The 14,537-nt window shown below is 38.8% G+C and overlaps 1 protein-coding gene across 1 annotated transcript in view; it reads left to right on the forward strand.

Annotated features, from left to right (window-relative positions):
* CCDC73 (coiled-coil domain containing 73) overlaps nt 1-14,537 on the forward strand; it is a 142,819-nt gene that overhangs the window by 69,747 nt on the left and 58,535 nt on the right. The window contains exons 7-8 of the mRNA XM_062196348.1: nt 4,215-4,350; nt 4,593-4,672. Of these exons, the coding sequence (XP_062052332.1) occupies nt 4,215-4,350; nt 4,593-4,672 (216 nt within the window). The remainder of the gene's footprint in view (nt 1-4,214; nt 4,351-4,592; nt 4,673-14,537) is intronic.

A 14,537-nucleotide genomic window follows, 5' to 3' on the forward strand; every position in this document is an offset into this window, starting at 1 on the left:
TTAAAAATCATTAGAAATTAACTTTGGAAATGTGAACACTACCTGACTTGCCAGGATAATATAGTTAGGTACAGCTTAAATTGTAATGTGTGCTCTGTTAATATTAGAGAAAGCTTCTCCTATTCTAAATTGAAGTTAATTAAAAGTATTGAAGATACTTTTATCTGTTAAAGAATAATAATAAATTATTTTGTGATAGTTATGTGATGGATTTTATTCTTATTGCTTAGGTTTGAATTTATTTTATCCTTCCAGCAACCCTGTGAGGGAGCCATTCTCATAATCTTCATTCTAAAAATAGGGTAGGCAGTTTGCCTAAGGTCACAGTGAGTGTGATCTCAGAGACAGGATTAGTCAGACTGCTTTTTGACTACTGTGCTGTCTTGCCTATAGTTTGCTTTTAAGCAATATAAAATGACTGTAGTTAACTTACACAAAAGGAAATTTAGTAGAGGTATTCTCCATTGATTAGAGAGTGAAGGATGAATTTGGGAATGAACAGAGACCAGAGTGAATTCTAGCGTGTATAAACCAGTATATGACTAAACTGAACTTTGCTCAAAATTCAAATTCCATGATAGAAATTGTCTTATTTTGGGCTATATGTAGGGAAAGTAGGTTCTCTGGAGTTTTAGTCCTATGAGAATACAATGAAGAAGTATTTCTTTTTTATTTCAAAAAATTAGGGAGGGAGAGAGGTCTTCCATTTGCTGGTTCATTCCCCACATGGCTACAATGGTCCAGTTGGGACTGGGTCAGGTGGAATCCAGAAGCCAGGCTTAATAGCAAGGAACTGGTGCCCATATGGGATGCTGGTGCTGCGGGCAGAAGCTTAACCCACTATAATACAATGCTGGCCCTCTGGAAAGAGTATTTTTTTTGTTTGTTTTTTTTAAAAAAAGGTTTGTTGGGCCGGTGCCGTGGCTCACTAGGCTAATCCTCTGCCTTGCGGCGCTGGCACAGCGGGTTCTAGTCCCGGTCGGGGCGCCGGATTCTGTCCCAGTAGCCCCTCTTCCAGGCCAGCTCTCTGCTGTGGCCAGGGAGTGCAGTGGAGGATGGCCCAAGTACTTGGGCCCTGCACCCACATGGGTGACCAGGATAAGCACCTGGTTCCTGGCTTCGGATCAGCGTGGTGCGCCGGCCGCAGCACGCCAGCCACGGCGGCCATTGGAGGGTGAACCAACGGCCAAAAGGAAGACCTTTCTCTTTGTCTCTTTCTCTCTCACTGTCCACTCTGCCTGTCAAAAAAATAAATAAGTAAATAAATAAAATAAAATAAAATAAAAGGTTTGTTTATTGTTGTGCAACAGGTTAACGCCCTGGCCTGAAGTGCCAGCATCCCATATGGGTGCCAGTTCTAGTCCTGGGTGCTCCTTTTCCGATCCAGCTCTCTGCTATGGCCTGGGAAAGCAGTAGAAGATGTCCCAAGTCCTTGGGCCCTTGCACCCACATGGGAGACCTGGAAGAAGCTCAGATCGACATAGCTTGGATCGGCTTGGATCGGCTTCAGATCGGCACAGCTCCGGCCGTAGCGGCCAACTGGGGACTGAACCATCAGATGGAAGACTTCTCTCTCTCTCTCTGACTCTCCTCTCTCTGTGTAATTCTGACTTTCAAATAAATAAATAAATATTTTTAAATTTATTTATTTGAAAGGCAGAGTTACAGAGAGAGTGAGAGAGAGAGAGAGCAAGATTTACCATTTGCTGGTTCACTTCCCAAATGGCCGCAATGGCTGGAGCTGGACCAGTCCAAAGCCTGGAACTAGGGTTTTTTCCCAGATCTCCCACATGGATGTGGAGGCCCAAGTGGTTGGGCCATCTCCGCTGTTCCAAGGTATTTAACAGGGAGCTGGATCAGAAGTGGAGCAGCTGGGACTTGAACTGGTGCCCCATGAGATGCCAGCATCATTGGCTGTGGCTCTACCTGCTATGCCACGGTGCCGGCCATAAGAAGGAATTTTTTTTTTTTTTGACAGGCAGAGTGGATAGTGAGAGAGAGAGACAGAGAGAAAGGTCTTCCTTTTTGCCGTTGGTTCACCCTCCAATGGCCGCTGCAGCCGGCGCATCGTGCTGATCCGAAACCAGGAGCCAGGTGCTTCTCCTGGTCTCCCATGCGGGTGCAGGGCCCAAGGACTTGAGCCATTCTCCACTGCCTTCCAGGCCATAGCAGAGAGCTGGCCTGGAAGAGGGACAACCAGGATAGAATCCGGTGCCCCAACCAGGACTAGAACCTGGTGTGCCGGTGACGCAAGGCGGAGGATTAGCCTGTTAAGCCACGGCGCCGGCCAAGAAGGAATATTTTTAATGAAGTAAACTGTAGTGCAGTTGGATAAGTGAAATGTATGGTAGGGAAATCAAACAGATTTCCGCTGTAGGAACTCTATATGACAATAATAATTCATTTAGAAAACAATATGGAGTGCCAGTTGATGGATCTACTCTGTTCTTTGTTTAGCATTGGTCATTATGGGAGCTAAGGATAGTTGAAAAAAAATAGATGAAAGTTTTAAAGTGAGTCAGTGACTCTGCTAATATTGAGTGTGGGTTAAACTTTTAAAATGTTATGGATTCTAGGCCGGTGCCGTGGCTCAACAGGCTAATCCTCCGCCTTGTGGCGCCGGCACACCGGGTTCTAGTCCCGGTCGGGGTGCCGGATTCTGTCCCGGTTGCCCCTCTTCCAGGCCAGCTCTCTGCTGTGGCCCGGGAGTGCAGTGGAGGATGGCCCAAGTGCTTGGGTCCTGCACCCCATGGGAGACTGGGAGAAGCACCTGGCTCCTGGCTTCGGATCAGCGTGGTGGGCTGGCCGCAGCACGCCGGCCACGGCGGCCATTGGAGGGTGAACCAACGGCAAAGGAAGACCTTTCTCTCTCTGTCTCTCTCTCACTGTCCACTCTGCCTGTCAAAAAAATAAATAAATTAAAAAAAAAGAAAGAAATCTTTAAAAAATGTTATGGATTCTATTAACATATTTCTTTTTAAGCATTAAAATTATAGTGTGCAGTATGGCAAAGGTAGCTCCTTAGGCCGCAAGCATTGGAGGTCTAATGTTTACTAATGATGTCTCCAGATTAAGTAGTTTATTGCATCGCTGTGACTGTGAGATATTGGTCTTGTCATTTCATTTTTTAATGCAATGAAAAGGAACTATATTTATTAAATTTAATCTCAGAAAAATTATCTGTGAGTTGATCATGCATATCAAAAGTATGCTAGCAAACTAAAAGGACAAAGAGTCAAAATACATAGTTGGAACCTGATTATTCCAATAATGTACAGAAACAAAAAAATTATTTCCTAGATTACTAACACTATTGCTTTAATTTCCCCCACACTATGTTTAGTGCCAGACTAATTGATCTTTATATGGTTGCAGTGGTCAGGCCTGGGCGAGGCCAAAGCCAGGATCCTGGAGCTTTTTCCAGGTCTCTCACTTGGGTGCAGGGGCCCAAGCACTTGGGCCATTCTTCATTGCTTTTCCAGGTGCATTAGCAGGAAGCTGGATTATGGAATGTTGGCACTGCCAAGTGTGGCTTTACCTGCTACACTACAATGCTGACCCTTGATTGATCTTTCATAAATTAAATAGCACGGGTTGGCACTGTCGCTTAGCAGGTTAAGTCACTGCCTGCAGTGTCAGCATCCCACATGGGTGCTGGTTCTAGTCCCGGCTGCTCCTATTCTGATCCAGCTTTCTGTTATGGCCTGGGAAATCAGTAGAAGATGGCCCAACTCCTTGGGCCCCTGCATCCACACAGGAGACCCAGAAGTAGCTCCTGGCTCCTGGCTTTGGATGGGCCCAGCTCCAGCTGTGGTGGCCATTTAGAGAGTGAGCCTGGGGATGGAAGACTTCTCTTTCTCTGCCTCTGCCTCTGCCTGTCTGCAGCTCTGCCTTTCAAATAAATAAATAAATCTTTAAAAAAAAATGAAATGAAATATCAAGTTTATTTTTGAAAAAAGATATTATAAACAAGGGACACATAACCTGAAGTGATTATTTTGTTGCAGGGGAAAAAAATGTTTGCTTTAGTATTATGTGGTTTTAGAAGTATCTCCTAACATTTCTTCCCTATAGTATACTCATAGAATACTTTCTGTTGACATTTATTTATGGGACATTATTAGCAACAGTTTTCCACAATATGCTTTTTATACTTTTTATATGTTTTTTGTGTATGTTACATGTATAATATTTACAATTACTCTCCAAAATAGGAACAAAAGGTTCAGTTACATCTTTTGGCTAAAGAAGATTATCATAAGCAACTGAATGAAATTGAGAAATACTATACTGCAATAACAGGTCAATTTGGATTGGTAAAGGAGAATCATGAAAAGTTGGAACAAAATGGTAAGTACTATCTTATTTAAACTTTCTTAATTCAGTGGGGAATATTTAAATAGACTTTATTTATCATGATTAAATTGAATTTATCTGATACTGGTAATAAAATAAATGGTAGTTTAATGAATACTAAATTAAATGTAACCATGTGCATTGCGTTGGGACTATTTTCCCAGTTCACATTAGTGATACTTGCTTTTAAATGTATAGTGAATATAATGTTTTCTTAAGTATCTTTCATTTTGCAGTACAGGAAGCAATACAAGTAAATAAAAGACTTTCAGCTTTAAATAAAAAACAGGAGTCTGAAATATGCAGTTTAAAAAAGGTATGATTGATGTATTCTACACTACAAAGTAAAAGTCTATATAGTTTTATGGAATAGTACTAGAAGCAGTTGGGTACTTCTTTGGCAAAAGGATAAAGAATGTTTTAATACTGATTCATAAATTTTGAATTATGACTGTACTAATATAATGAATCAGTTTGTCCCAATCCATTCAAAATGTTATGTCTTTGACTTGTGAACAGTAGCATGCATTTTTATCCTGATATGGATAACTATTAAGTATTCACTGTATGCAAACTTCATTATTCATTCATCCAATATTTATTGAGTTACTTTTATGTATCAGTGATACTTAGGATATAGCTATGCAGAAAATAAAAAGTATTCCAACTTTTATGAAGTTTACAGTCTAATGGAGGAGTTAGGTATAAGATAATTACACGGATCAAATAATTGACAAATTTTTAAGTGATCTGAAGATAAAGGATGTGATGACATTATTATAAAGTGACTCCATTAGATTGGGGATAAAAGGGTGGAGGAGGGAGGGGAGTAATGTTTCAGGGGAGGAGAATAGCATGTTCAAAAGTCTTGAAGTAGGAAAGTGTTTATTAGTATATTTGAAGAACTAGAAAAAGTCTGTTATGGCTGAAGCATTATGAATGAAGGGGTGCGTTGAACATTTTTCTGGATTTGTTACTGAAGAACAGTATCCCTGTTTCTCCTTCCTAACCTTATCTAAATTTTTGTTTTGATGTTTACAATTTAAAGCCCTAATTTGACAGAGAAGGCCATAAACATATGTCTCTTTGGATAACAACCATTGTTTCAGCAATGGAAAATTATTTTAGCTTCTGATTATAAACTAGGAAGAATGTAACTTCCCCAGCTGTGTGTTGCAGTCATCTCACATCCATGAGCAAAGCCAAAAAGGAGGAATTTGACAATGTGAATGCCAGATTGGTTGTAGCATAACATAGCTCTTCATTTATGACATTGTTGAGATCCTGAATCAACCAACCCTACATCTTGTCCTACCTTTAGACTTTCCAGTTATGAGAGTCATTAATCCACATTATTACTTCACCCAGTTCATTACAGCCATTTCAGTTTTCTGTTATTTGCATCTAAAAATTTCTCAGCTGATAAAATGCAGTTGATGCGTGAGGAAGAAGTACTTTTTTTTTTTTTTTAAAGTGGGCTTTGGGTATTCTGTAGAGAATGACCTCTCATTTCCTTTCCTTCAATGCCTCACCTCAAATAATATCACTTTGAATCATTTTAGGACAAACTCCCTACCTTGAGAGAATTAGGTACCTATTTTCACTGGAACTGAATAAATGTTTTGAAACAAACTTTACTGAGTGACATTTAAAATATACTTACTTTGTATTTAATTGATTGGTATGTAAAATACCTTCCATGTGTCCCTCTAGATCCAGACTTTTCCTGGAAGGAAACTGCATCATGAAATGACATCAGTGGGCTCCCATATCTACTGACTTTCTGTAGAGCTGGCCAGTGGAGAGCCTGGGTAAAAAATCAGAGAGAGAAAAGAGTGAATTTGGGTATTTATCCCTCATTCCTCTTTGTGAGATCCCTTTAGGCTGGGTATTTCCTTCAACAGGACACTGTTTTTTTCAGATTAGCCTAATCTACTCTCTCGTGTAGGATTCTAGTAACCTTCTTGTCCTTTTGAGTCTAGGGGTGTTGACAGCTCCATTGTTGGTAGCTGTTGGAACTTGCCGCATTCCTTGGATCCTTTATATTTTGTCCACACCTTTGCAAACAAACTTTTTTCAAGTTGTCCTAATTTATGTGTGCCATATGTTTCCAGTTGAGATTCAGACTTTAGACTTGGTTAGGCTATAATATTAATGACAAAGTTAGGAATTCAGTTTCTTTGTAGGCTAAGTTGTTCATTATAGAAATAATTCTGTTTCATAGTCAAATACTACATTCCAGTCATTCAGTCATTCTAGTCACTTTTTACTTGATCTTAGCCAAAAGGCCGAGAAGCAATCTAGTCAATTTTCAAAAATATATTTTGAACTTGAGATAAAAGAATAAGAATGGTTTTGTTTAGATATCTCATTAATTTTGAGAATAAAATAATTTCTACTAATTTGGGTCAGTGTTGTCAACTTGACTCAAAGGATTCTGCTTTCATATACTTATTAAAGATTTATTTATTTTTTTATTTTTTTTTATTTTTTATTTTTATTTTTTTATTTTTTAGACAGGCAGAGTGGACAGTGAGAGAGAGAGACAGATAGAAAGGTCTTCCTTTTGCCGTTGGTTCACCCTCCAATGGCCGCCGCGGTAGGCGCGCTGCGGCCAGCGCACCGCGCTGATCCGATGGCAGGAGCCAGGTTTATTTATTTTTTGAAGGCAGAATGATAAAAAGATGGAAAGACCCAGACAGAAATAGATATTCCATCCGCTGGTTCACTTCCCAAATGGCCTCAACAGCCAGGTGGGGCCTGTCTAAAGCCAGAAGCCGGAAACTTCATCTGGGTCTCCATGTAGTTGGCAAGGGACTTGAGTACTTAATGCTGTTTCCCAGGAGCATTAGCAGGGAGCTGGGACTTGAGCCAGCACTCTGATATGATATGTGAGCATCTCAATTGGTGGCTTAACCTGTTGTGTGTATTTTCTTTAAAAAAATACCTGTTCAGATGATTCATTGCCCATTTTTAAATCAGATTATTTTAAATTTTTTTGGTGTTGAATTGTTTGGGTTCCTTATATATTCCGGATATCAATCCCTTGTCAGATGAATAGTTTGTTAATATTTTCTTCCATTCTGTAGATTGTCTCTTCACTCTGTTGATTATTTCCTTTGCTGTGGAAAATCTTCTTAGTTTGAGGTAATCCTTTTGTCTATTTTCACTTTTGTTGCCTATGCTTTTGGGGTCTTACCACCCAAAAATCTTTGCCTACACTAATGTCTTGAAGATTCATGTTTCACCAATGTTTTCATCTAACAATTTTGGAGTTTCAAGTCTGATACATTTTCGATTGATTTTTGTATATAGTAAGAGATAGGAATCTAATTTTATTCTTCTACATATGTACATCCAGTCTTTTCAGCACCATTTCTTGATGAGCCTGTCCTTTCCCCATTGTATATTCTTGGCACTATGATAAAAAATCATTTGGCTGTTTGTGTATTAATATCTGGATTCCATATTCTGTTCCGTTAACTGTCAGTTTTTATGCCAGTATTATGATTTTAATTGCTTTAGGTTTGCAGCATACTTTGATGTCAGGGATTATAATGCCTCCAGCTTTCTTTCTTTCTTTGCTTAGAATCTCTTTGGCTATTTTGTATCTTTTGTGGTTCCTTATGAATTGCTTTGTTTAGTTTTGTAAAGATTATTATGAGTATTTTGACAGGGATTGTATCACTTTGCAGATCACTTTTTATAGTGTGATCATTTTAATAATATTCTTTCAATTCATAAACATGGAATAATTTCCCCCTTTTTAAAAAAGATTTTATTTATTTATTTGAGAGGTAAAGCTACAGACAGAGAGAAGGAGAGAAAGGTCTTCCATCTGCTAGTTCACTCCCCAAATGGCTGCAATGGCCAGAGCTGGGCTAATCCGAAGACAGGAGCTAGGAGCTTCATCTGAATCTCCCATGTGGGTGCAGGGGTCCAAGCATTGGGCCATCTTCCACTGCTTTCCAAGGTGCAGTAGCAGGGAGCTGGATGGGAAGTGGAACATCCAGGACTCAAACTGGTGCCCATATGGAATGCTGGCTCAGAGTGGAGACTTAACCTACTGTGCCACAGTGCTGGCCCCATAAATAAATCTTTAAAAAAATAAAAAATAAAAAATAAAAAAAGTGGTAAAAGTGGACATCTTTATCTTGTTCCAGATCTGAGATGCTGAACATGTTTCATTATACAGTAAGGTATTGGCTGTGTGTTTTTCCTAACTTTTACAATTTTGCCCTATATTCCTTCTATGCCTAATTTGTTGGGAGTTTTTACAATGGAGGGATGTTGAATCTTACCAAATATTTTTTCTGCATCTATTGAGATGATCATATGTTTTTTGTTCTTCATTCTGTTGATGTGATTTATTATGTTTATTGATTTGTAAATGCTGAACCATTCTTGTATCTATTTATGATAGTGTATGATCTTTTAAATGTATTATTTGATTTAGTTTACTCCTATTTTATTGAGAATTTTAGCATCTATGTTAAAGTATTGATCTGTAGATTTTGTTGTTGTGTTTTTGGTTTTGGTATCAGGAATTCTGGCTTTGTGAAAAGAGCTTCGTGGAGTTCATTCTTTTTATATATATATATATATATATGTATATGTGTGTGTGTGTGTGTGTATATATATATATATATATATATATATATATATATATATATATATATTTAGAAGCATTAGTTCTTTACACGTTTTGTAGTATTCAGTTGTGAGCCATCCTGTCTGGCGTGGGTGTTTGTAGCAGTGTTTAAGCAGTGGTTGGGATACTTGCATTCCATTCCAAAGGGCTTGAATCCCAGTTCCATATCTGCTTCCACACCTGGGAGGCAGCAGGTGATGGCTTAAGTATTTGAGTCCCTGTCACGCATATGGGGGAGGACCCATATTGAATTCAGGGATCCTGACTTTGGCCTGGCCCAACCCTGGCTGTTGTAGACATTTGGGGAGTGAACCAGTGACAGAAGAGCATACTCTGACAAATAAAGAATGGAAATAAGTTTTTAAAAATTATAAAAAATGCTTATTAAAAAACCTCAAAACCATCAAGTTCTGGACTTTTCTTTGAAAGGAAACTTTTATTACTAATTCAATCTTATTATTTATTACTGGTTTATTCAGATTTTCTGTATCTTCTTGGCTCAATCTTGATAGGTTGTATGGATTCAGAAATTTACCCTTTTTTTTTTCTTTTTAGGTTTTCTAATTTATTAGCATACAGCTCATAGTTGTTTCTTATGAAATTCTTTGAATTTCTGTGATGTCAGTTGTAATGTCTCCTTTTTCATCTCTAACTTAAGATTTTTCTCTTTGTTAGTCTGGCTAAAGGTTTATAACCAATTTTTTATTTCCTTGATCTTTTATATTTTTATTGTTAGTTTTGATTTAATTTATGTTCTGATATTATTTCTTGCCTTCTACTGATTTTGGACTTGATTTTTGCTCTGCCTTTGAGGTGTACAATTAGACTATTTACTTGAGATCTTTCTATTTTTTGGTGTATGCATTTATCATAAAATTCTGTATAATTTTTTGCTCTATCCCATATATTTTTAAATATTATGTTTTCATTTTTACTTGTTTCTAGAATTTAATTTCCTTTTCAATTTTTTCAGTGATCCAGTGATCATTCAGGAGCATCTTTAGTTTCAGTGTATCTGAAAAATGTCCATGTTTATAGTTGTTGATTTTTAGTTATATTATGTTGTAGATGTGAAAAAATACGTTACATGATTTTATTTTTTTAAAATTTTTTTAAAACTTTTATTTAATGAATATAAATTTCCAAAGTACAGCTTATGGATTACAATAGCATTACTTCACATTGGACAACACATTAAGGACAGATCCCATATGAGACGTAAGTACACAGTGACTCCTGTTGTTGACTTAACAATTTGACACTCATTTATGGCGTCAGTAATCTCCCTAGGCTCTAGTCATGAGTTGCCAAGGCTATGGAAGCCTTTAGGCTTTTCCTAAGCAAAGCAATTACTAGGATCCCAGTCAGCTTCCCAAACTGGATTTAAAACTTGTGAGGACTATGGAATTCTCCTGTAGTTAGGGCTGTGGATCTGCAGTAATGGTGGGGGTTGCCAGTACTATCCCACTTACTTTCCCATCTGGCCGAGGAGCTGTTGATGTGATGAATTACATTAATTAATTTTTTATGATGAAGCAACTTTGTATACTTGGGATAAAGCCAACCCATTCCTGGTATATAATTGTTTTCAGGCATTGTTTGATTTGCTGATTTTTTTTTGGTTGAAAATAGATATTGAATATCTCTGTTTATGAGAGATACTGGACTGTAGAGTATACCTAGGTTTGCATTTTGTTTTAACTTGGTGTTCTCTGAGCTTTCTGGATTTGTGGTTTAATGCCTGACACTAATTTGGGAAAATTCTTAGTCATTATTGTTTCAAATACTGCTTTTTTTCTTTTCTCTTTTTCTGATATCCACATTATTTCTGTATTACACTTTGTGTAGTTGTCTCACAGTTTTTGCATATTCTATTTTTTCCAGTATTTTTTCTCTTTGCTTTTTTTGTTTTGGAAGTTTATGTTGTATTCTCCAGTGCAAAGATTTTTTTCTCAGCTCTGTTTAGTCTACTGATGAGCCTGTAAAATGCATTCTTCAATTGTTAGTGTTTGATCTCTAGGATTTTTTAAATTAACTACTTAATAGAAAGGGAACAGATTTCATGTATCTCATAAATATAGCTTTAAGAACATCATAGTACTTCCCACCCTACTCTCCCCATGTTTTTCCCTACCTCCCACCTCCCTCCTTTCTTAATTTTTCTTTAATTTTTGCAAAGACATTTTTACTTTGTGATCACAAGCTTGATCCTCCACCAAATAAATAATTCAAGATCTCTGGCATTTTTGATTCCTAGAATTTCTCTACTTATATTAACCACATGTTCTTTCTTTCTTTATTTTTTTTTTAGTTTAATTAGGAGGGAGAGGGAGACTCCCCAGGTGGTTCACTCCCCAAATGTTTGCAACAGTTGGGTCTTGCTAGGAGCTGAAGCCAGGAATTGAGAGTGCTATCTAGATTTCCCATGTGGTGGTAGAAACTCAGTTACTTGAGCTATGCCTGCTGCCTCATAGGTCTGTATTAGCAGGAAGCTGGACTCAGGGGTCAGAACCAGGAATCAAACCTAGGTACTCTGATGCAGGACACAGGCATCTTAACCATTAGGCTAGAAACCTGTCCCACTGATTTGCTGTTGCATATTGTCTACTTTTTTAGTTAAATCCCTTACATATTAATCATAGTTTTAAAAAATTCCTGGTCTTTAATTACTGTATCACTACATATCTGACTCTGGTTCTGATGCTTGTTTAGTCTCTTCAAACTTTGTTCTTTGCCTGTTAGTCAAACAGTTTTATTTTTCTCATGGCAAGGTGGATGTGATGTACTGGGTAAAAGGCGCTATGGTAAATAGACCTTTAGTATATATATAAAAGAATGAAATTAGATCCATATCTCTCACTGTCTACAAAAATCAACTCTAGGTGGATCGAAGACTTAAATTTAAGGCTGAGTCTGTTAAGTTGCTGGAAGAAAATGTAGAGGAGACACATCGAGACATTGGTGTAGGGGATGACTTTTTGGATAAACATTTTTTTTAAAGATTTATTTATTTGAATGGCAGAGTTATAGAAAGGCAGAGAGAAGTCTTCCATCTGCTGGTTCACTCCCCAGATGGCTGCAATGGCCAGAGTTGGATCCATCAGAAGCCAGGAACCAGGAGCTTCTTCCGGGTCTCCCATGTGGGTACAGGGACCCAAGCATTTGGGCCATCTTCCATTGCTTTCCCAGACCTTAGCAGAGAGCTGGATCAGAAGTGGAGCAGCCAGGACTTGAACCGTTGCCTAAATGGGATGCCAGCACTAGCAGGCTGTGGCTTAACTTACTACATCACAATGCCAGCCCCTGGATAAGAATTTTTGATTTCTAGAATTTCCCTATCTCTACTTCTTGGACTTCTTGGACAAGACTTCCAAGGCAACAGCAACAAAAGCAAAACTAAACAAATGGGACTGTATCAAACTCAGAAGCTTTTGCACAGCAAAGAAAACAATCAATATAGAGTAAAGAGATGTCCAATAGAATGGGGAAAAATTAGCAAACCACTTATCTGACAAGGATTAATATCCCGAATATAACAGCAACTCAAAAAACTCAACAGCAAAAACAGAACAAATCTGGTTGAGAAATGGGCAAAGGAATTCTGTAGACAGTTCTCAAAAGAAGAAATAAAAGTGGCCAATAAATGTATGAGAAAATATTCAACATCACTAGCCCTCAGGGAATGCAACCCAAAATCACAGTGAGTTATCACCTCACCCCTGTCAGAATGGCTAGAATCCAAATGCAGGGCGTTAAATGCTGGCGAGGATGTAGACAAAGGGGAACACTTATACACTGTTGGTGGGAATGTAAATTAGTACAGTCACTGTGGAAAACAGTATGGAAATTTCTTTAAAAACTAGAAATAGACTTGTCACATGATCCGGCAATCCCACAACTGGGTAAATACCCAAAAGGCTTGAAAACAATGTATCAAAGAGATACCTGCACCACCATGTTATAGCAGCACTGCTCACAATAGCCGAAATTTGGAACCAACTGAGATATCTATCATCAGATGAATGGATAATGAAAATGTATATATACACAATGGAATATTATTGAGCTATAAAAGAACAAAATTCTACCATTTGCAGCAAAAATGGACACACCTGGAGGACATCATGTTGAATGAAATAAGCTGAACTACATGTTCTCCCTTATATGTGGAGGTGAAATTTAAAAACCAAACAAAACATATTTGTTTTATAATTTTACTGAAATTAAAATTTTATAAAGAATCCAGAGACGTAGACATAAGTTTTGAAAAGGTATGTTTTGGCCAGCGCCACGGCTCAGTAGGCTAATCCTCCACCTGCAGCGTCGGCACACCAGGTTCTAGTCCCAGTCGGGGCGCTGGATTCTGTCTTGGTTGCCTCTCTTCCAGCCCAGCTCTCTGCTGTGGCCCGGGAAGGCAGTGGAGGATGGCCCAAGTGCTTGGGCCCTGCACCCGCATGGGAGACCAGGAGAAGCACCTGGCTCCTGGCTTCGGATCAGCGCGATGCGCCGGCCGCAGCACGCCAGCCGCAGCGGCCATTGGAGGGTGAACCAACGCAAAGGAAGACCTTTTTCTCTGTCTCTCTCTCTCACTATCCACTCTGCCTGTCAAAAAAAAAAAAAAAAAAAAAAAGAAAAGGTATGTTTTGTGCTACTAGATGGATGACATATACCTTAAAGCAATTTCTGTGGTCATGAAATTACACTACTTTTTCTTTGAATACCATTTCAAGAAAAGCAGTGCTAGTCAGGATTAAAGATTAAGGTGCATTCTGAATAATAAGTCAGAGTGTAAAGACCATTAATATTTATAATACTATTTACTGTTACATGCAGGCCCTTGGTTTTATAACTGCCAATGAATTGGCTATGTTCTCTGGATTATAGTCTTATTTGTTTATTTGAAAAGCAGAGCAAGAGGTCTTCTATTCTCTGGTTCACACCCTACAACCAAGGTTGGGCCCAGCCAAAGCCAGGAGCCTGGTCTTCCACATGGGTGGCAAGGGCCCAAGTGTCTGAGCCATTTTCCATTGCCTTCTCAGGCACATTAACAGGAAACTAGATTGGAAGCTGAGCTGCCAGATTAGACTCAAATGGAGTGTCACAAGCTGTGGCTTAACCTGCTGTGCTACAGTGCTGTATACCTGGATTCTATCTTATACCTGAGGGATCAGAAAGTAAGAGGTTAGGTATAGCTCAGTACAAAACACTAGAATGAGTGGTGACCATCATATATTTCTAGCCCTTAAAAACTTTATTTCTGGCCAGCACTGTGGCATAGCTGGTGAAGCCACTGCCTGTAGTACTGGCATCCCATGTGAGCGCTGGTTTGAGTCCTGGCTGTTCTTCCAATCCAGCTTTCTGCCATGGCCTGGGAAAGCAGGAGAGGATGGCCCAACTCCTTGGGTCCCCACACTCGCATGGGAGACACGGAAGATGCCCCTGCCTCCTGGCTTCTAATCTACACAGCTCCAGCTGTTGTGGCCATTTGGGGAGTGAAGCTGCAGGTGGAAGATCTCTCTCTGCCAATGCC

The sequence above is a fragment of the Lepus europaeus genome, chromosome 7, assembly GCF_033115175.1.
Source record: "Lepus europaeus isolate LE1 chromosome 7, mLepTim1.pri, whole genome shotgun sequence".
Classification (NCBI taxonomy): Eukaryota; Metazoa; Chordata; class Mammalia; order Lagomorpha; family Leporidae; genus Lepus; species Lepus europaeus.